The sequence below is a fragment of the Glossina fuscipes genome, unplaced genomic scaffold (assembly GCF_014805625.2).
Source record: "Glossina fuscipes isolate IAEA_lab_2018 unplaced genomic scaffold, Yale_Gfus_2 1, whole genome shotgun sequence".
Taxonomy (NCBI): Eukaryota; Metazoa; Arthropoda; class Insecta; order Diptera; family Glossinidae; genus Glossina; species Glossina fuscipes.
This window is the reverse complement of record NW_023998415.1, coordinates 29,972,945-29,993,947: the sequence shown is the minus strand read 5'-3', so window position 1 is coordinate 29,993,947 and position 21,003 is coordinate 29,972,945. Positions and strand designations below refer to the sequence as shown.

Here is a 21,003-nt window from a genome sequence, read left to right as displayed (position 1 = left end):
TGTCTGTCTGGACCGAATGAATGATTAAAGCATACACATACGCAGATGAGATTAAGTTACGGTCATCTTGATGGAGATAACTTTGCTACCGGAATTTTCATACATTTACTTTATATCGGTGCGCAGTCTTTTTCTATTCCTTAATAAATAATAAACATAAACAAAACAAGTGAATTGGCGAACTTACTAGGTTATGATGAAAATGCATATATATGGGAGGGAAACCCATTATTTTTTCGATAGATGGCTGTCGTGATCGACCTCTCGTAAAGTATCGATCAAACAATTTCAGATTTATGCTCATTTTGCACTAAAAAACTTCTTCTGCCGAAGCCAATGCGGTAGAGAGTATGTCTTTTCTTTTCTTCTCTTTTCTTCACTTACTTCTGACTGTGATCGTGTTACAGGAATAGGGAAGACAAATACTCCCTGGATAATTGTCATAAAAAAAGATTTGTTCACTAACAAAACAAAATTCCATTATTAAAAACATTTTGCTTTGCGTCACAATACTTCGGCGTAAAGCGAGCACTGGATTGTAACCATAACCTGAAAATTTTACATCAGGCGCTACAGACATGGTGTTAGCAATAACAAGCAGCAATCATTCTGCTTAATGGAATGCTTAAAAATTAATGATTTAATCGGCTTATATATAGCGAAAGATTTTTTCATTCATTTCACTTTTTTAGAACTTAACGTTGCATGTAATGTTGCTTTGATGTTCATTTCGCATTTTGACACTTTATGCGCTATTTTCTTCTTTAAGAAATTCCGCGCTAAGAAACTATAAAAATATACATATATATATATACATATTTTAAGCACATATGCACGTATACTACTCATATATATATATATATATTTGCTTAAGCGTCCTTTTTTGGTCTTTGATATGTTTATTACAGTAACTCATATTATTACAATTATCATAGTCACAATGAGGCAAAGAAATCACCATAAAGGAATATTTTTACATACATGCTCATGTACACAGGTGGGATGCATTACAAGATAAAGGAAGCAGAAGTCACAATATATTTACAATTTTTGCATTTTCACAGAAAATTTCTCTGATTCGTTCAATTAGAACCGCGTGAGAAAATTATGTGAGCAATAAATTAATTGAAACAAGCCGGGGCCAACTTTAACGACTTGGCTTGTGTCTTAGGTCTGCCGACATATTAACAAGCCAATACCCTTTTAAAATCTAGGCTTTTACATTTAGGCCATAGCTCATTTAATCTCTCGCAAGTCGATGAAAATCCATTAAAATTGATTTCGAAATTGACACAACACACCCGTTCTGCAAATGTAGTTCACGTGTTGTAAGTGTAATTCCGAAAAGAGTTCCGAGGTTTTTGAATGCATTACATGAATTCTTTCGAATCAGTTGCTTTTCCAAGCGATTTCAATTTACGCTTCACTTGTAATATGGCAAATGTTGCACGTAACAGGGCGTTTACATGTAAATTCATTCAATTCATATTCGGATCGATTAATATTTAGAATCCAGTCTAAAATTCGATCACTGATTGCAGGAAATAACTGAAAAATGCGTCCAATCGACTTAAAATTTAAAAAAAAAAAAAAAAAAATTAGTTTTTAATCTATACGAAAAATTCAGAATTTGTCGATTTACTCCCATCTCATTGTTAAGTGAAGAAGCAAAGTTAAGTGGACAATTTTTGACATGCGTTCTTCGCATACGTTCACATAAGTGCTTAGGCATCAATTTTAACTTATTACTCGATTTTACAGATTCATAAGTCAATATGCAACTTTGTGAGCTGAGCTATAAAGGAATCTACAACTCTTACTTTCGAAATCTATAAACTGTCATCTGATTCACTTTACAACACTTATTGGTTAATAAGCAAATGTGTTCACGGGTTCAAATCTCACGCTCGGCAGAGTTCTCTTTGCTCGTAGCAGTAGTGAGTCCTCAAATGCTGAAGGCATAACACTTATCGATCGGGCGCATACAACCGCTACAACTGGGCCACCACGTTATCCTATTTTTTCCCCTTTTCTCGCTTCTTTGCAAGAGTCCCGGCGTAACAGGAATAGAATGCGAGTGATTGGTCATATTAAAGAAAAACAAAAAGAAGAAACTAATGAACTTATTAAATTGTTCCGAAAGCCTACGACATATATTCTTCAACAAACAACATGAAAGTGATAAAAATTTCAAGTTCTAATGAGTGTAAAACACCCGTCATTGGAAAATCAACAATTAAGCTTGATGAAATAATTTTTATCAAAAAATTTTTTACAACAAATCAATTTCAAGTATGTCTTGACAAAACTAGAAGTATACTTTACTTATAACATTAGAGCTATCATATGTTGGGTTTTCTTTTTGGAAAGTTGAAACAGTGACCGAAGATCGTTGAAAATACTAGAAACAGTGCTTAGCACTGAAAAGGAAGGAAATACTTTCAAAATGATTATGTTTTGACTTTGTTTATTATTATCAGATTAATTTGTTATGCAGTTGAAAGAAACGTAATGATTCACATTTTGTTAAAAGACCTGTGCAATATATGGCTGTATGTCTGTATACGCTATCAAATCTTTCGAATGAAATAACTTTCAAAATTTTGAACTAAAATCGTTTATGACGACTTGAATATTCTTCAAGAACAGAAACGGAGGCGTTGTTCGTATGCGTGCATGGAATGATCATAACTAAAGTGATGAGTATCCATCGTAACACATGATGATATCATAAAAGGAAAAAAAAAAAACAAGTGCCGAAAGATAATATGAAAGCGTTAGAGAAACTGATGCGGATAAGTATTGACCATCGTGTGTGGTCTCTAACGTATATCTCTAGGTATTACGGCAGCCAAAATTATCTGATGCTATGCATGCTCAGCGTATACCATTTTTGGTCTATAGTTTTCAAAATGTAAGAAAATTTTCTAAAAATGTCATTTATGAGGCTTACCTGAAATTTGCTTGTAACCCCCAAGGATTTTATGTTTCCACCATTTAACAATACTGCCCGCCATAGTTCTTTAATCGTTCTGAAAAATATGTCCAAATGTACGCAAATTTCCTTAAACCAGCTTTTTTTCCATAACGATTATGGCGAAGATGGCTAGAGAGCAATAATCCTGAGGTCTTGCACAAATCAGACACTATTAACGGTTAGCGCCATGTATTTTATATTTTGTTTTTTTCTATTTTAAATTTTTTTTCTTTTTTCATTTATATGCAGATAAAATGTATAAGTGAGTATTTGCGTATTTAGTTATACAGTCAATGATTTTCTCTGTATAGTAGAATATATATATATACATATATATATATATAAATGTATACTCATATACGTACGTATGGAAGCATATGTTTCAACATTCGCGAGGTGAGGTTGCTGATTGAATATTTCAATTCTTTTTTCTTCATTTTATATATTCAAAAATTTCGTACAATTTTGTTATTGAAAACACGATTGAGGGTTGTTTAACATCTTAACCCGCACTTATATTATGCATACAGACATCGTATTTTTCAGCATTTCCCGTAAAATATCTTATTAGTCATCATTTTTATAGTTACACATTTTACAAATTTGTTTTTTTCTAATATCAATCAATGAAAACAAATTATTGTACAATTATTCTCATTCTTACTATAAATTTTTGCCCCTTTCAATGAATTTTCTTTTCAAAGAACAGTTTTAAACGTATTTAAGTTTTCTAAGTTTCTTGCTACATTAATATTACGTATATTATTTACACACAACGCACAGACTTTCTACATCCTTCCCATTTAACAGAAAAAACAAATTTGACAGAAAGAAATCCAAAAAATGTTTAGACTTATATTCATGTAAGCAATCGCTAAATCACTGAATTCTCTCTCTCTCTCTCCTTCCTTTCTTCAGACAAGAAGAATCAAAAATTTCTCTGAGACCAAACAAACTTTACAATAACAATACCAGCGCAAACCCTACTTTTAGGCAACAACAACATCAGTTGGATCTTATTTTTGAAATATAAAGAGAAAATAAAGAGAAATCTCCTCTCCGATATTTCAAACAATTTAGTCAAATGAGAGTGAATATACTCACTCTTTCATGGTTTCATGTTAAATTTAACATTGAACGTGCATAAAACGAGTAATTTTCTATTATTAAAATTGCGCTTATAAAGTATCTTGAAATATCAATAAAGCTGACAATTTTAGTACGCGTGAAACCCAGCTGTTTCGTATTTTGTGAAAAAATCGCCAAAAAAAAGAAAGGAAACGATAACTTTTGTTTTGATTCGTTTTTGGTATAATCTAAGCAGGATAGGAAAGATAACAAAAGAAACTTTTTAATTCATAAGAATTATTTAAAAATTTATCTAATATTGCAAAATAACAACAGAATAAAAAATGAGTAAACATTTTGCAATTTTGAAAACAGCACTTTTCAAAGTATTAAATGGAAAATACAAAACATTTTGCATGTTATCTCACACTTCGTATTAATATAAAAATGAATTGCCTATCAATTACAGGGATTGCTCATTTTGCACAAGTTCGTTGATTAGTGAATTCGCTCAAATGGTTCTTTCCAATAAAGCAAACTAACTGAATGTAGTGTATTTCAGGATAACGTGGTTAAGGCCTATCGACAGTTTCCTGAGATCAGGAAAATTGAAACTATATGTAAGCCGAACAAATTACATCTAAATACTGAAATACAGTATATATGACTTGACGCGATGAGCTATTAGGTATCGGCAGACCATACCTTATATGCTATCTATTTTAACACAATCTATCCTCAAATTATCTCAAACAGACACAGAGTTCGTCTTTTTTTTCTAAAATGATTTTGTATCTATATAGCTAATTATCAAAAATATAATTCAATAATGTATTCAATAAAAGTAATTTTTGCATATCTTACGTATTATTTACATAGGATTGGAAAAACGATTACAAGAAAAATCATTCAGACATACCAAATCTCGCTGACCGCAGAAAAAACATTGACAGAAACTTTTTTTAATAAGAATGTATATGATTACAACATACACAAATTGTAAATGCTTTGATTTATTTCCTTTTTTTTTCTTTTGTAATTTAAACGAGTTGATTATATAATAATTATAAAAATGATAATAATTAAAAATTTTACCTTCGCACCCATTTGCATGCACAAACTATCAACTTATTACTGTGCGCTAGAAAATATTACTTGGTAATGTACACTTGTTTACTTTTATTGCAAGTCTGCATGAGCATTTCCACTAATTTTTACTCAATCGCGAAAGTTGGCAATCTTGTTATACGAATAGAGAGAACCCGCCTTTCATATTGTCGTGCATGCGGTTTTTGTAATTGCATATGAAAAATATTTGTCAGACTTCAAAAGAGAAACTTTAGAATATTCTATATTAAGACTGACAATGTTGGTTGGTCTATTATTTAAAATAATAAAAATACCACAAACTTTTCTCCATTTTTGTATTATTTTAGCTTACTAGGCTTGCCATGTTATGGAACCTCACGATAGTAATAGCGCTATTGTAGATATTTTTCAATAGCTTATATAGATGCAACATTATACAAGATTCTACATTTTTTCCGTCGAAGGATTTACATCTTAAATGGAAGGATTAATATGCTTCCATCAGTATTACATAAACATATAAAAGAGAGAAAAACAATATTTTTAATCTTCTACTTAATCGGTTTCTTAACCGAAAATGTAGTTATTGTAACGTCGAAAAAATTAAATTCAAAATATCAGTTGATTTTAAAAAATATATATGTATGTATATATATGATGTAACGAAAGTCAGCAACTTAAAATTGTAAAAGATAGCTTACTTTAAGAGTAGATTAGGGATTGATTAGTATTAACTAAAGGTGAACCAACGCACACGGCTTTAAGAAAAAGGACGAAATCAATGAACAGAAAGTGTATTATCTTCCATTAAGACAACGGCAGGAAAAGTTGAGAGAGCTCAGCTTTGCATCGCAGACCTCCAGATCTTTCACCCCCCGACGTATTGTTATTATTTATTGTGGATGAGTTATGACTACACACCTTATTCTAAACGGCCTTCTAATTGCTCCTTTCTTTACAACTCCATTTATGACTTTCATAAGAAGCTTGTGTTAAGGCAAATTGATATTGAAGAATTTTATTATTGCCACTTCTGTTCCGAAACAGAATTCGAGAGAGAGAAAGAGAGACAGAGAGAGAAACAAGTGCAACGTTGCACCTGTTGATTGCAGAACACAGCTGCAACGTCATCTAACGAGAAACCTGGATAAGCAAAACACAAGGTCTAATTTTACGACAACTGATCAATAAAAATGTCAAAATAACTAATTAATTCACGGTTAAGTAGTGTAAGTAATACAATTTTTTAAATTGGAAGTTAGAAATAAGTGCTCCTTCTCATAGTAAATTTCGCTATTGATTGTTTAATATCGCTTCCTTATTCCTTGCAATACATGGGGTATAAGAGTTTATTGGGTTCGGTGCAGTCGCTAAGTGCATTCAGCTAAGAGCGCTGAATTCAGCCAAGTGCAGCGCTGCATTTAGCTAGAAACCCTATATTCAAAAGCGCTGTACAGCGCTAGGTGCATTCAGCAAGATGCTGAACGTTTGCTAAGTGTAACGCTGCATTCAGCTAAAAACGATGTATTCAGCTAAGTGCAGCGCTGCTAACTACATTTTAAAAACTGAAATTTTAATAAAAAAAAAAACAAATAGTACGAATATCTTTCAATACTTTTTCCTTAGTCACAGCAACAATATGCTCAGTTATATAGTAAAATTCCATTTCTCTAGTATAAAGACGATTCAATTTTCACTCTCAAGATCAAATTCAAATTAGTCGGGGGTGAGAATTTAAAAAACTTTCTTTTTTATATTAGCTTTTATTTAATTTTTAAAATTGTAACATTCTTAAATTATTTATATCTTAAAAGAAAGAGAATTTATTATTCGTTATTCGTGTTATTACACGAATTGATTTATTAATCAATATTTTCGCAAACGCTAATAATAGAAAGTATGCGGAAGTAATGAAGAGTTAATAAAAACGAGTTCATATGCGTAAATGATTCGACAAAGCGCCATGCATGTGCTGGCATATTTGTATGTATTCGAATTTTTGGAGCATTCAAAATTTAAACTTTTTGCATAATCATGTATACAACGCTTGTATATATATATATATATATATATATATACATGTATGTTGTTTAGACGTATTTATAATTCGAGATAAACAAAAAAAACAAAAAAAGGCAAAGCTTTGCAAAATTAATCGCGAATTCAATGCAAACATTTGACAAGTTTTAAACAATTACATTATTTTTATGATCGCTGATCGCTTTGACGTGCATTTCAAGCATTTTAGCCTTTTCAATGCAATCTTCTCAAAGCAATTAGGGCTACCCACGAAGAAAGCAACGTGCTAAGGCGAATGCGCTTCTCACTTCCCTTTCCTTTCTAACATTGTAAGAAACTTTATATGATTGGATTTGATTGATTTATTTTTTTGATACAATAATTTACAACAAAAACGTTTTAATATAATAAGATAGCCAAATGCACACATTAACATAAAATTAATTTTTAATGAAACGTAATCCGTATTATAAAAATGTTTTTAATTTCTGCGGTTCGAGTATAATATTTATGAATAAATGGCTTTGGTCTATTATGGTTTAATATAAAAAGATTCTTTTTCACTTAAAGAAAATAAATGTATTTCGCTCTTTACTGTTGCTTTTTCAAATATTCGGTTAATGAGTCAAGATCCCGCTTTAACCAGGCTGCGCTTAAGCGTATTGTTTCAACGGATTGCGAAACAGTTCGCTCAGTTCCGGGAAATTGTTTATTCTTAAAATATTCCTCAACTTCTACGGCCCGTTCTTCGGATGCGAAGTTCTCTGTGATGTATTTGATCAAACGAGCTAACAGAAAGCCCCCCTAGAAATCAGCTCAGATAAATATTGCGTCAATGCGTCAATTTTTGCTATTGTCTATTACCTGATACTGTTCTAATAATTTTTGATGATTATCCTTAAAGAATTGCCAAGCCATATCTCTGCCTTTGGGATTTACGGCAACCGCTACAATAATGAAAACGGAATCTTGAGCACGAACTTCACCCTTGATTGTGTGTGTGTGTGTGAATAAAAAATAAGGAGAGAAATAAATTAGAACTCACTCGACAGATATAAAAAGAATAAAAAAATTTTAAAATTACCGACATAGCAAAATCGATCACTTTTCTTAACAAATCTACGTTGCTAATACAACCCAAAGCACGAGAAATCCGATCTTGTTCCTCATGTAAATCAGTGGCACGATATAGTGACAGCATTTTTTCAAAAATTGCTTCATCACCGTCTTGCAAAACGGCCTTATAACAAGTGGATCGCAAGTCTGCAGGTATAGATCGAACGCCGTTAGCATGATCTTCAAATCTGGAGAAATATTTTTATTAAAAAATCATCAATAAAGAAAGCAATTTGCAGCTTTAGCAAAAGAATGTACCTTTGTTGGGCTTCAGTGACGACATCTTTACAGCGGTAACTGACTAATCGCGAGAGTACCAAACTTCGTAATAATGTGTCTAAATGGTTTTCATTTTCACGTGTCTCCCAACCGAGACGCTCAGCCACTGGGCAATAAAGTTTCTCACCATATTTATTAAAGTAATCCATTAAATCCGTATGCGATATGAGAATGTATAAATTTGATAAAGAGTTAGTTATTGCCGTCCAAACAGTGTAATTTGTCTCATTTCTGTACGAATCGATTAATTGTAGAGCTTCAGCTGTACTTGCTTGCCCTGCTTGCACCATTGCAAACATATCGTTAATGAGACCCAAACGATCTAAGGGCGGTAATTCCATATTTTTCACAGCTGGCGTGAGCTTTTCAAGCATTCCGTTCGAGTAACGTGTTCTATAGTAACCAACCGTGCCTGGATTAATTTTAATCCAGTCATCAGGTCTTACATCGTTCACTACCACTTCCATGCACTTTTCTTTCATTAGAAAGGTTGAAGCAATAAATTTCGGATTGTTAGAGGTGGATATGGTGATGGGTATAACCCACGTATAGTCTTCCTCTGGTTTAGAACCATCGGCTGTAAATTTCGTTTGTTGTAAACGCAGCAAACAGCTATTGCCCTCCAATTGCTCTCTTTCTACACTTACAACAGGAAATCCCTTTAATTTTATCCACGTGGACATGACTTCTGCTACAGGTTTGGAACTGGCTTCCTGTAATGCTGCCCACAAGTCCTCAGTACAGGTATTTTTATATTGATGGCGTGTCAAATAGACGTTCATGCCTTTCCGAAAATCTGCTTCGCCTATGTAATCGTGCAACATACGTATAACTGATGCTCCTTTATTATAGCTAATCTCATCAAAAATTTCATCTATTTCACAGGGATGACCGACGGGCACCTCGATAGGGTGAGAATTCTTCAGTGAATCTAATTCAAGGGCACGAGTGTACATATCAGTAACAAATTGAGTCCAAATATCGTATTCAGGAAATAGATGATTAACGCATAAAAATTCCACAAACGATGCATAGCCTTCATTGAGCCACAGATGAGTCCACCATTCCATGGTTACCAAATTGCCTGAAGAAGAAGTATATTTTTGTATTATAATTGCATTATTTTTTCCCAGTTTCACATACCAAACCATTGATGAGCAATTTCATGACCCACTGTCAACGCAATAGACTGTTTACGCATCAAAGATGTGTGTTTGGGATCAACGAGCACAAAAGTTTCCCGATAAGTTACCAAGCCCCAATTCTCCATGGCTCCAGCCGAAAAATCCGAGATTGCTATCAGGTCCATTTTTGGCAGTGGGTAAGCAATATTAAAATAACTTTTGTAATATGGCAAAACTTTCGTAGCTACTTCCAAAGCAAACAAGCCCTGCTCTTTTTTGCCAATTGGAGTGAATACACGTACAATAACTCCATCTTCGGATTTACCTTCCACGTAATCGTATTCGCCTACCACAACTGCCACCAAATATGTTGACATAATTGGGGTGCGATCAAAAGATACCCTTCGCAGACCTGAACCTAATTTCTCTTCTTTCACGATTGGCATATTTGATAGAGCAACTCGGTCCTCTGGTACGATCAATTTAACATCAAACGTGGCTTTTATTGCCGGTTCGTCCCAACAAGGAAAACAACGACGAGCGTCTGTAGCTTCAAATTGCGTTACGCCCGCGTAACGTTCCTCACCATTTTGTGTAAAATACTTGCTACGATAGAAACCCTTCATTTTATCATTTAATTCTCCCTCAAAGCTCATAGTTAACTTCCCAACAGCATCAGCTTTCAAGTCGCAATCGAACAGCAACGACGCTCTTTCATTCTCTGCAGAGTATTTTATTTTATTAGGTTTTAGTATTTTTCCTTCCAATACCAGTTCGGCATTTTTTATCGTAACATCTGTAGCATTTAAAGTGATGGCACTTGTTGGCTTAATTATCTAAAAAAAGAAAAAAAAAAAAAAAAAAAAAAAGGAAGAAAATCGACAGTTTTATTTAATGGCTTGAATAGGATCAATTGTCAATTTGATAAAACGTCGATTTGTTTATGCAAATAAAAATCTGAAAGTCATGTATGTCACTTTTGGTGTTAAGTAACATTTAAAAACGCTGAAGAAGAAAATTAAAGATTAGCACACGGTCGATATGATTTGCAGTACGATTCAATTTCTTATGTGGAGCAGATTACGTTTTCCCCGAAAAATTTATCGTTTTAAATAAATGAAACTTAAGTATGTGTGTGTTTTAAGCGCATAAAATTTGAACTTGGTTTTTTTATTTGCTACCTAGGTAAAGGCACAATACATACAGAAACATATGTTTTTTTTTTTTTTTTTACGTATCGGTTAAATTAGGCTTTATAAAATAGACCTTTGCGTAAGAGTACATAACATTGTATATATGTGTGTTTCATTAACAGTTAGCTTAGTTATAATGAATACATGTTCACATATGTGTTCACATAATTTATTATGGGTAAATTATATCTATAGGACGTTAATTTCATGGAATACACATTGTTGTTGTACGAAACGAATCCAGACAGATAGATAGCATTAAAGAAGCCTATACGCATTTGTATCTGAGTGAGATAATTATACGAAATAAAAACTGAGAATGAAATTATATACTATTCAAGTTAAATTACGACGTTATGTTATTATCTAACAACTGCAATAAAATAGGTAAGAGACATAAATTTGCCGTAGAGCGAATCACGAGTACCCATCACTTTACTACCTTAAGCTTTTCTTAAAATTTTTACTGATCAACGTGAGCCGAACGGAATCGTTAATATTTTTAGAATATTCATGAATCCATTTCTCCCTTTAACATTGGTCTTGTCTAGTCTATTTCAGCATTTTCAACACTTTTATCTATTTTGAAATTTAGTTTGTTGTCGCGAAATGAATAATTTTAACTTTCTATTTTATTTCGTATGATCACAACCGGACAGGTGGTTGAATTGATTGAAAATTTCATGTAAATCGTCATTATTGTCGGATGCATATATTTGGATGTCACAATCGATCAGAAAATCAGATTTGAATATGGGACCATTCTTTGATGAAGAGGTTGAAACTTTTAAATTGATTATCAAAAAAAAAAAAAAAAATGGGTAGAGAGGTCGCATCTTATCATTATTTTAGTATTTTGTTAACTAATTGCTTACATCAAAACAAAATTATAGTACGCATGCAATGATGCAAACAAAAAATCGAACAAGACAGAAAAGAAAAAGAGTCCACTATATGTAGCCAAAATCAAACTGGATTTAAAAATATAAAAGCAAACTTTACATTTAGGTCAGGCCATCGAGTTTATTAAAAATTGTGACAGATATGTGTATTATGTGTTTGTGTATGTATTCATTGCAGGCACACAAATATACCGATATGAATAAATAAACCACTACATACTTTGAATTTAACAGTGTGTGTGGCAAAAGTGAAAGTGAATGAAATTGTTTAGAAAAATGTATACGTAGCTAGATATTTTTTGTTTGGATCGCGTCAGGATATGGTATATTTTACTTACTCTCAAATCGATAGTTGTGTTGCCTTCGAAAGTGAACGAATCCAAATTGGGCTTTAATTCGAGTTGGTAATGCGTTGGCAATACGTCGGAGGGCAAACGCTGAAACACTCTTTGTGGTCCAGGTGCCATGGTTTCTTTTTTAATAGCTTCTTTTGGTTTTTCTTTTAATTGAGTAACAGAATCGGCAGAGATTCCGTCAAGTAAGGTACGCGTGATAATGGCACAAGAATTCTTGTAATAACTATTGTTTAAAATAACTTTTCCCCACTTATCTGGTAACTTTAAGATAGCGCAAGAGTGATTGCGATTAAACTGCTTGTTCGATAACGGCCAGTTATTCAGCAACGTTGAACAGCTTAAGTATGTTATATTATTATAACGAAACAACTGCGATGAGATAAAAAGGCGAGACACAGAAGCCGAGAAGCCAAACGTTCGATTCACTGTCGCTTTTTTAAGAACATCAACGACAACAGCGTTCCGTTGGTTGCGTAAAAAATGCCGAACGTGAATAAGTTTTGTTAACAGCTGCTGATTCAACAGCACCTGTGCGTGTGCAGATGTTGATAGCGGTAATGGAGACTTTTGTATAGTTAGCGCCGAACTGACAGCTGAAAATAAACATGTGAGAGAAAATATAAACAATGAATTTGACGCGCGTTAATTGAAATTGTTATTTATTTTGATCATAAATTTTAGTTACCTTTTACTAATTTTATCTTATAAAGGGAATATTTATATAATTCAAACCAAATATTTTTGTCCAAATCACTGTACTTGTTTTTTCTACGCTAAGCTATATAATTTTTTGTCGCCAACATGTATTACATGTTGTCAAGAGTTGCCCTCAAAAAAAAAAAAATACATTTATTTTCTAAAAAGCATTTTTTTACCTAAAAACCACTTTTTTTTTATAGAAAATAACGACCATTTTTCTAGCATTTACATTCTATCACACCAATTGTATATATTTAAATTAAAAAATGAGGAAAAAACTCAAGCGTAAAATATACGGAAATTCAGTATTAAAATATATGCTGTGTAGCGCAATTAGCAATTTGTGCAATTTTCTGTAACAATTACCGTTTCTGTACCCGCGCACCAATATGCATTCATTTTTCATATGTTTTAGTGCATTATTGAACATTATTTTTTATTTTCTCGCGTTTTACAAAGCCTACGAAAATATAGAACTGAAATAATCAAAAGAAAAAATGAAAATGCACAAAAGTCAGCTGTCGCCCGATGTTATGAAATTTGAACATTTTTTGTTCATTTTTCCTATGCAGAGTTTTCATATCCCGTCAATTGCATTTTATTTTTCCCCATACGAAGTTATTATAAAATTCTATGGGTAAGTTTTGGTATTTTATTGCGAAATTTTGCATTTTTCATATTAACAAACCGAAAAGATTAAGAGAAGTAGAAAATATAATAAATTGCTTTGTAGGCCTTCTTAGGTCTTCATAAATTTTATAAATTTATAAGATATCTATATATGTATGTGTAGAAATATATGTATATCCAGATATATACAAAAAGTTTTCATGTTGAATGTCTCTCCTAGGTCTGGAATATAAACAAAGCTTCATTTTGTCAAACATTTTGAACCAAATGATAGGTTATTGCGTCAACCGCGCAAATAACCTTCAAATAATAAATGCATATTAGAAGCCGCGTTCGCTGGCGTCATCATATTATTTGATGAAAAAAAATAATGTAAATGTAAACACATGGAAGTTAAAATAAAGCAATAGAACAAACTGTAAATAACTAAAGTTTGAAAAACAAGGATGGCAAAATAATGTAAAAGCAATTTAAAATTTTTGATTGATTTATGAAATAAGGGGTGAATAAAAATGAGTTTAAGAGAAGGTGCACGCGCACATGGAAGTAGACTCATTGACTCAGTTACACAAAGATGAAGAATATCTCATATATTTTGATTTGACAAATCATATAACGTAAGAAAGAATGGAACCTTTACAAAATAAGCATAGCTTATATCCATGACTTTTAAATTCAAGATATCAAATTATCTTTATTTTTACTTCGACATGTTTTCTTTTTTGTTTTATTAATTTTTAAACATACAAAACCATACGATTTGCTGAATCCCGCAGTCTTGCAAAAATTTGAAGTTTTCTGCCAAAAAGCGCAATAACGCATCATTGCATTAAGTCCTTATATACATCTTATTATATAAGAATTAATGCAAACTTGTCACCACAACGTCCTTTAACCGAAAACGCTTTTAAACCACTTTCTTTTTCACTCTTTTTCATTAGTTGCCGTTGTTTTACTGTTATTTTTAAAGTTGCTTTAGTTTTCCATAAAATTTTCATTTCAATCAATAAATAAGTCCCTTGTCTAGTATAGACTTCAAAAGTAGAAGCAATAGTTAGTTATAATATGTGTTAGGCAAAAAAATAATTGTGAACTTGTTTTCCATAAAAGTTGAATAAATTTTTTGCTTTAAAATTATTAGTATCTACGTTTGGTATATTGTTGTATGAGAGCATCTATACAAAAGGGATGTATTAATTGCAAGACGTTGCCAAAAATGTTTACAAAATAAGTTTGGTTTTTTTTAAATTTTATAATCTAGATTGCTTTATTTACAATATAATCTTAATTTACGGGCAATGATTATTTGCATTCCAAAGGCTTCGTTTCAATCTGTTATTTTCACGTTGATGAGAAACAACTATTCATCGAAAAAACTGAATAAAGTCGAAATGGCCAAACGCTTTTGCGTGCAAAAGACATGGAAAGTATAACAAGTAGATTTTCGTAGCAAATTGTATCTAGGCCCTTTCAAAGGTAAACAATTTATATAGCAATAAATTTAGATAATCTTTATTACGCAACAACAAACCTAGATAGAACGAAATTTCACGTTTATAGCAATGTAATGATTGGGACCTATTTGTGATGAATAAGATAAAAAAAAATATTCAATATTTGCCTTTGGCTTTTAGACGGGTATGAAGCTTAATGTGCCGTTAATAAAAATGAAAATAAGCCCTAGAGATTTTTTAATCGGTTTACCTTCTCATTCCAATCAATTTTGATTGTTATTTTCACATTGAAAAAAGTTTTGTACGCATTCACGTATGCAGCGATGTATTTTTCCTCAATCGTCACAAAATTTGGTACTATATCAGCTGAGCTAAGAATATCTTTTTTAGCACGTCATTAGTTGGTTTATTTTTTATGCGAAATCTTCAAGAATTAATTGTTTAATAATATTATCGATAGGATTAATATGAGTACGTAAAAGTTAAATAGTTTTTACATCTAAATTTTGTAATGGAGTAAAAAAAGTAAAGTGCTTGATATCGTGCGAAAAATTATATAGGATTCATAAAGAAGTTCCGCATCAGTCATACTTTCTTTCATGACCAATTAATGAAGCAACTATTTTGTTTGTGCATTAGTGTGGGTAAAATTTTTCCTTTCATTTATTGTGCATTTGTATGAATCTATAGTTTGCCTATATTATGTTATATGCAACGTTAATTATATATTGTAAATCAATGTCCGATTTTAATGATATTGATTCAAATAGTCTCAATGGATATGTATTTGAAATATCTTACATTTTGTACATATTTATTGATAATATATTTACCTATTTATATATTGTGTTTGCACCATCTGTTTGTGTTTTAGATGAATCGCGTTATTCATAGGCCGCTTACTTGTTGTTGAGCAAAATCGTTATGGAAAAATTTCCATTAAAGGGTAATCGAGAAATTGTGGCCGAAGGAAACAGCTACATAACTGCTTACCAGTCAGTATTGAAGAAGGTATGTAAAAAGACGGGCTGTAATCTGGGACTGTTAACAATTCGAAAATCTGAAAATTTTAAAATGGACGGGAGGGCAAGGGTGTGAAAAATACAGCTACTACATTTGTTGTCTCTTTGTTTATCATTTTGTACAAATTGCTGTGAATATATATATATATATATATATATATATAAATCGCTTTTTATCACACATTTTGCGTTATTATGTTCTTTACTTTATCGGATTGTGTTTGCTTTAATTTATTTATTTAAGTTATTTCGTTCGTAGCAATGGAGGGTATATCAATTTCATCATTCAACTCATACTGTTCGAGGATCATTAAGGGATATACACCAATTTGATTAGTGCATCTATTCTAATCTATTTAGGGATTTCTTTTTATCCATGTTTGTTCGCTTTGCGATGGGCATGTGGGCCCTTGCATGGCTCTGAATGTTGAGAAAATAGGATGTAGAAAACTGCTTTGTTTTCTTCAAATTAAAAAAATAAATTTTTCAATTTACATTGCATAAAATATCGGGTCTGCGGTGGGCAAATCTCTCTCTCTAGTTTTTAAAACGATATATCAATGAAATTTGATTTTTATCTCTTTTTCTTTACATCGGGGAATGCTGAAGCTGAATTATTTGGTATAAATTAATTTTTTATGGTATTGATCCAAAGTACATATCTTGATCTTCCATCTGGACTCCTCGATATTACATATCTAATGACGGGTATCTGTATTCGACGATATAGGCTTTATATTTTTATGAAAGGAGGACTGATCGGTGAAGTGTTAAAGCTACATTTTAAAGAGATATTAATGAAAATTTTTTGCAAACCTGTTGATAATTTTCTGCTTTACAGTCTAACGGTCATACAGTAAACAACAGTGACTCACAGTATCAGGAACATCCACTTGCAACATCATCTGGTAGCACAGCAGTTACAACATCTTTAACCACACCAGATGATGATGAAATGATTGATATTACACCTCGTTCAAGTCCCAGCGAAATTCATCAACATTCAACACATTTTAGCTCCTATAGCCGTGGGAGTACTGCAGACAATTCAGATATGGAAAGAGGACGAGATTTCCACGGCCATCATCAACCGCCACAAACCCAGCAGGCCCCACAACGTACACATCCGCATGTGCCAACCCATAGTGCTTTTGGAGATATTTTAGATGGTAAGAATAGAATTGAAAATACTATCACATTTTTTCAGCTCGTCTTCAATTTGCGGATATATAAATGTCAGAACAGTTAAAATCTGCTCTAATCATATCATATACATAAACTTATCATTAAAAGACAGATATTATTAAAAATGTTCTCATGATGAATATAACAAAAAAAAAAAAAAAAAAATGAACGCATTTTAAAGCCATAAAACTGATTCATAAATTTGTCTAATACGAGTACACACAATTGTTTTTAAATGTATTTATGTTTTTAGGAGGTTTATCATTCTATGGATCATCGGGTATGTATTAAACATATGTTTAAAAAAGTAACTCATTTTATCCGTTTTTATGCGGATGCTCATGATGTCGTTGCAGAACCCCATGATGATATACCAGGTATTGGACAATATGACGATTTTCATACAATAGACTGGCAACGTGATATAGCTCGTGATCGTATGCGACATCGGTACATAGTCAAAAAGCGTCAGGATTCGTTATGGGATTTAGTCAAAGGGGCGCACGATGCTTGGTCTGGTTGGCTATGTGTACTATTAGTTGGTATAGCAGCCGGTTGCGTCGCCGGCATGGTAGATATAGGGGCTAGTTGGATGTCTGACTTGAAGCATGGCATTTGTCCGCTGGCATTTTGGTTTAATCGCGAGCAATGCTGTTGGCCTACAAAACAATCTGTCTTCGATGAAGGAAACTGTTCAACGGTAATTTTCATTATTTTGCATTTTGAGTAGTTACTACTACTACTCTGCTGCTGCATATTTTGCTACCAAATGATTCTCCTTTTTCCATCAAATAATATCAACAATATCCAAGTGATTAACTTTTATTATTTTTAAAAAATAATTTTAGTGGAAAACTTGGCCGCAAATATTTGGTTTGAATCGTGAAGGTACGGGCGCCTACATTATATCTTACATTTGGTTTATCTTGTGGGCTTTGTTGTTCGCTGCCCTAAGCGCGTCGCTAGTGCGTATGTTTGCACCGTATGCATGCGGCTCAGGTATACCAGAAATAAAAACTATTCTCTCTGGTTTTATTATACGAGGCTATTTGGGTAAATGGACTTTACTAATTAAGTCTGTCGGTCTAATGCTATCAGTATCGGCCGGCTTGACTTTAGGCAAGGAAGGCCCTATGGTTCACATAGCTAGCTGCATAGGCAATATATTTTCACACTTATTTCCTAAATATGGGCGTAATGAGGCTAAGAAACGTGAAATTCTATCGGCAGCGGCGGCTGCAGGTGTCTCAGTCGCATTCGGAGCTCCAATTGGAGGAGTATTATTTTCCTTAGAGGAAGTTTCCTATTATTTTCCATTGAAAACTTTATGGCGTTCGTTTTTTTGCGCTCTAATAGCTGCTTTTGTATTGCGGTCTCTAACGCCCTTTGGAAATGAACATTCTGTATTATTCTTTGTTGAATACAATCAACCGTGGATATTCTTCGAACTGATACCGTTTGTCTTTCTGGGTATTATGGGGGTAAGGCGGTCCTTTTTATAGAAATAATTAATTGTTGTGATATGCATGTCATATATATTTCATTTACAGGGCGTAATTGGAACATTGTTCATTAAGGCGAATCTATGGTGGTGCCGTTTTAGGAAATTTAGTAAATTAGGTCAATACCCAGTAATGGAGGTTTTAGTTGTCACCCTAGTCACTGGTGTTATATGCTATCCGAATCCCTTTACACGCATGAATATGAATGAATTAATTTATTTGCTTTTTAGCCGTTGTTCACCTGCCGATGTTTCTAATCCCCTCTGGTACGTTTGTAAATAGCATATTGTGGCTCTTTATCGCTTGTTATTAATATATATTCTCCATTATAGCGATTACACTCGAATTAATATAACATACGGAGCGACATTCACTGAAGTTACACAGCCCGGTCCAGGAGTATACCGTTCTATAGGACTTTTATTGCTTGCGTTTTTCTTGAAACTGGCTTTAACTGTTTTCACTTTTGGCATGAAAGTACCAGCTGGTTTATTTATTCCCTCTTTGTTGCTGGGTGCCATTATGGGTCGTATTGTTGGCATAGGTAGATAGCATTATCTTTTCTCCCCTTTGCTATTGATTGTAGATAAGTTCTGTGTAAATGATTGATTTTAAACAGCGGTTGAGCAGTTCACATATAGTTATCCTAATGTTTGGATCTTTACGGGTGAATGTGTAACTGGCAATAATCTAATTACGCCTGGCCTTTATGCTATGGTGGGTGCTGCCGCCGTCTTGGGTGGCGTTACGCGTATGACTGTATCTCTTGTAGTCATTATGTTTGAACTAACCGGTGGCGTAGGATATATTGTACCATTAATGGCTGCAGCGATGGCTTCCAAATGGGTGGGAGATGCTCTTGGTCGTCAGGTGAGTTATTTCAATTTTTGCTAGAGTCAATAATATTTTCTTCGTATTTAGGGTATCTATGATGCACATATTACTCTGAATGGCTACCCATTCCTTGACAGCAAAGAGGAATTCGCTCATACTACGCTAGCTGCCGATGTTATGCAACCGAAGTGAATATTTGAACTTTTCAGTTTTCATATTAATAATGAATTTTTTTATTTCAACGTAGGCGTAATGAAACTTTGAATGTTATCACACAAGATTCAATGACTGTTGACGACATTGAAATGTTACTAAAAGAAACGGAGCATAATGGCTATCCCGTGGTTGTTTCTAGAGAAAATCAATACCTTGTGGGTTTCGTGTTGCGCAGAGATTTAAATCTGGCCATTGGTAAGTTACACGATTTCTGTTATGTAAGGCAAATGCTGTTTAACAGTTTTTTCAATTGCGATCTAGGTAATGCGAAAAGGTTTATTGACGGCATTAATGGCCAATCGGTGGTGTTGTTTACATCGGTGACTCCAACTCAAAATTTGGGTCCACCACCTCTGAAATTAAAGAAGATACTTGATATGGCGCCAATTACAGTGACGGATCAAACACCTATGGAAACTGTGGTGGATATGTTTCGCAAATTGGGCTTAAGGCAAACTCTCGTTACACACAACGGGTATATATGAGTATTATGCGTGCTATGTTTTTCATTTATCTAATTAAATAAATTTTTAGTCGTTTGCTTGGTGTAATTACCAAAAAGGATGTCTTACGGCATGTTAAGCAAATGGATAATGAGGATCCCAATACAGTTTTATTCAATTAAACGTTACGTGTGCTAGGTTACGATGATTCGGATAAAACAGCAAAACTGATTGATTTTATTTGGTTTATTTTATTTATAATTATTATTTTTATAAATTATAATTTTGCCTTAGTTAAGTGAAGCTATCCTGTCCATAAACTGTAAACGAAGTTGATAATCCGTTAACGATCGATCACAATTTCGTGGTGATCCGCATTGAACTAAGCTTGACGCTTACGATTTATTTGATTTTCGCAAGAAACCTATATAGTTGAATACTTACATAAATAACTTATTATTGTACAATTAGTGAATGTGTGTTGTATGATGTATTATATGCTAATTGATATTATCCATAACAATTCTTTATATATATATATATATATATATTTTATTACCATTTACATGTATGTATGATACATATTTATATTGTATTTACGTTTCTAATTCATACATATATATAAATATTTTAGCTGTGTATGTAATTGCGCTCCATATGCTATATTGTATATTGTAAATGTGTATTAATCTTGTCTGGTAATTATTTGGAAAAGTTATTAATTATAAATCCGTCGAAATCAACTTTAAATTGTTACGCGTCTCATTATTTATTAAAATTAGATAATCCTTTAAAAATTCGATATTATAATTCTCCCGATGACAATGTTCGTAGCCAAACAAAGCACATGCATATATTCGATATATTCGTAAAAGCCTTTTACCGCTCATCCGAA

General features: G+C 32.8%; 3 protein-coding genes across 7 annotated transcripts in view; 1 reads left to right on the top strand and 2 right to left on the bottom strand.

The window, feature by feature from the left end:
* LOC119631851 (protein naked cuticle) overlaps positions 1 to 3,795 on the bottom strand; it is a 16,271-nt gene extending 12,476 nt beyond the window's left edge. Inside the window, exon 1 of the mRNA XM_038024382.1 lies at positions 2,954 to 3,795. Coding sequence (XP_037880310.1) covers positions 2,954 to 3,017 — 64 coding nt within the window. The 5' untranslated portion in view covers positions 3,018 to 3,795. The remainder of the gene's footprint in view (positions 1 to 2,953) is intronic.
* A 3,899-nt stretch (positions 3,796 to 7,694) lies between these two features.
* Positions 7,695 to 13,347, bottom strand: LOC119645080 (puromycin-sensitive aminopeptidase). 2 transcript variants are annotated; one of them, XM_038044968.1, is made up of 7 exons: positions 13,189 to 13,347; positions 12,106 to 12,716; positions 9,692 to 10,508; positions 8,528 to 9,632; positions 8,238 to 8,457; positions 8,018 to 8,140; positions 7,695 to 7,957 (listed from the first exon to the last, which is right to left on the bottom strand). In XM_038044968.1, the coding sequence occupies exons 1-7, from the start codon at positions 13,250 to 13,252 to the stop codon at positions 7,745 to 7,747; spliced, it is 3,153 nt and encodes a 1,050-aa protein (XP_037900896.1). In that variant the 5' UTR covers positions 13,253 to 13,347; the 3' UTR covers positions 7,695 to 7,744. The 2 variants fall into 2 exon arrangements, with proteins under 2 accessions (XP_037900896.1, XP_037900897.1); XM_038044969.1 differs by lacking the exon at positions 13,189 to 13,347 and adding an exon at positions 12,809 to 12,896.
* A 1,938-nt stretch (positions 13,348 to 15,285) lies between these two features.
* LOC119645082 (H(+)/Cl(-) exchange transporter 5) lies at positions 15,286 to 20,625 on the top strand. Of its 4 annotated transcripts, none has more exons than XM_038044973.1 (13): positions 15,286 to 15,377; positions 15,781 to 15,917; positions 16,770 to 17,097; positions 17,367 to 17,393; positions 17,470 to 17,813; positions 17,962 to 18,594; positions 18,664 to 18,881; positions 18,948 to 19,159; positions 19,235 to 19,485; positions 19,537 to 19,637; positions 19,697 to 19,860; positions 19,927 to 20,140; positions 20,200 to 20,290. In XM_038044973.1, exons 2-13 carry the CDS (start codon positions 15,831 to 15,833, stop codon positions 20,288 to 20,290), a joined length of 2,670 nt encoding a protein of 889 aa, XP_037900901.1. In that variant the 5' UTR covers positions 15,286 to 15,377; positions 15,781 to 15,830. The 4 variants fall into 4 exon arrangements, with proteins under 4 accessions (XP_037900901.1, XP_037900899.1, XP_037900898.1 ...); XM_038044971.1 differs by having other exon boundaries at positions 15,288 to 15,546; XM_038044970.1 differs by having other exon boundaries at positions 15,288 to 15,550.
* The last annotated feature ends 378 nt before the right edge of the window (positions 20,626 to 21,003 follow it).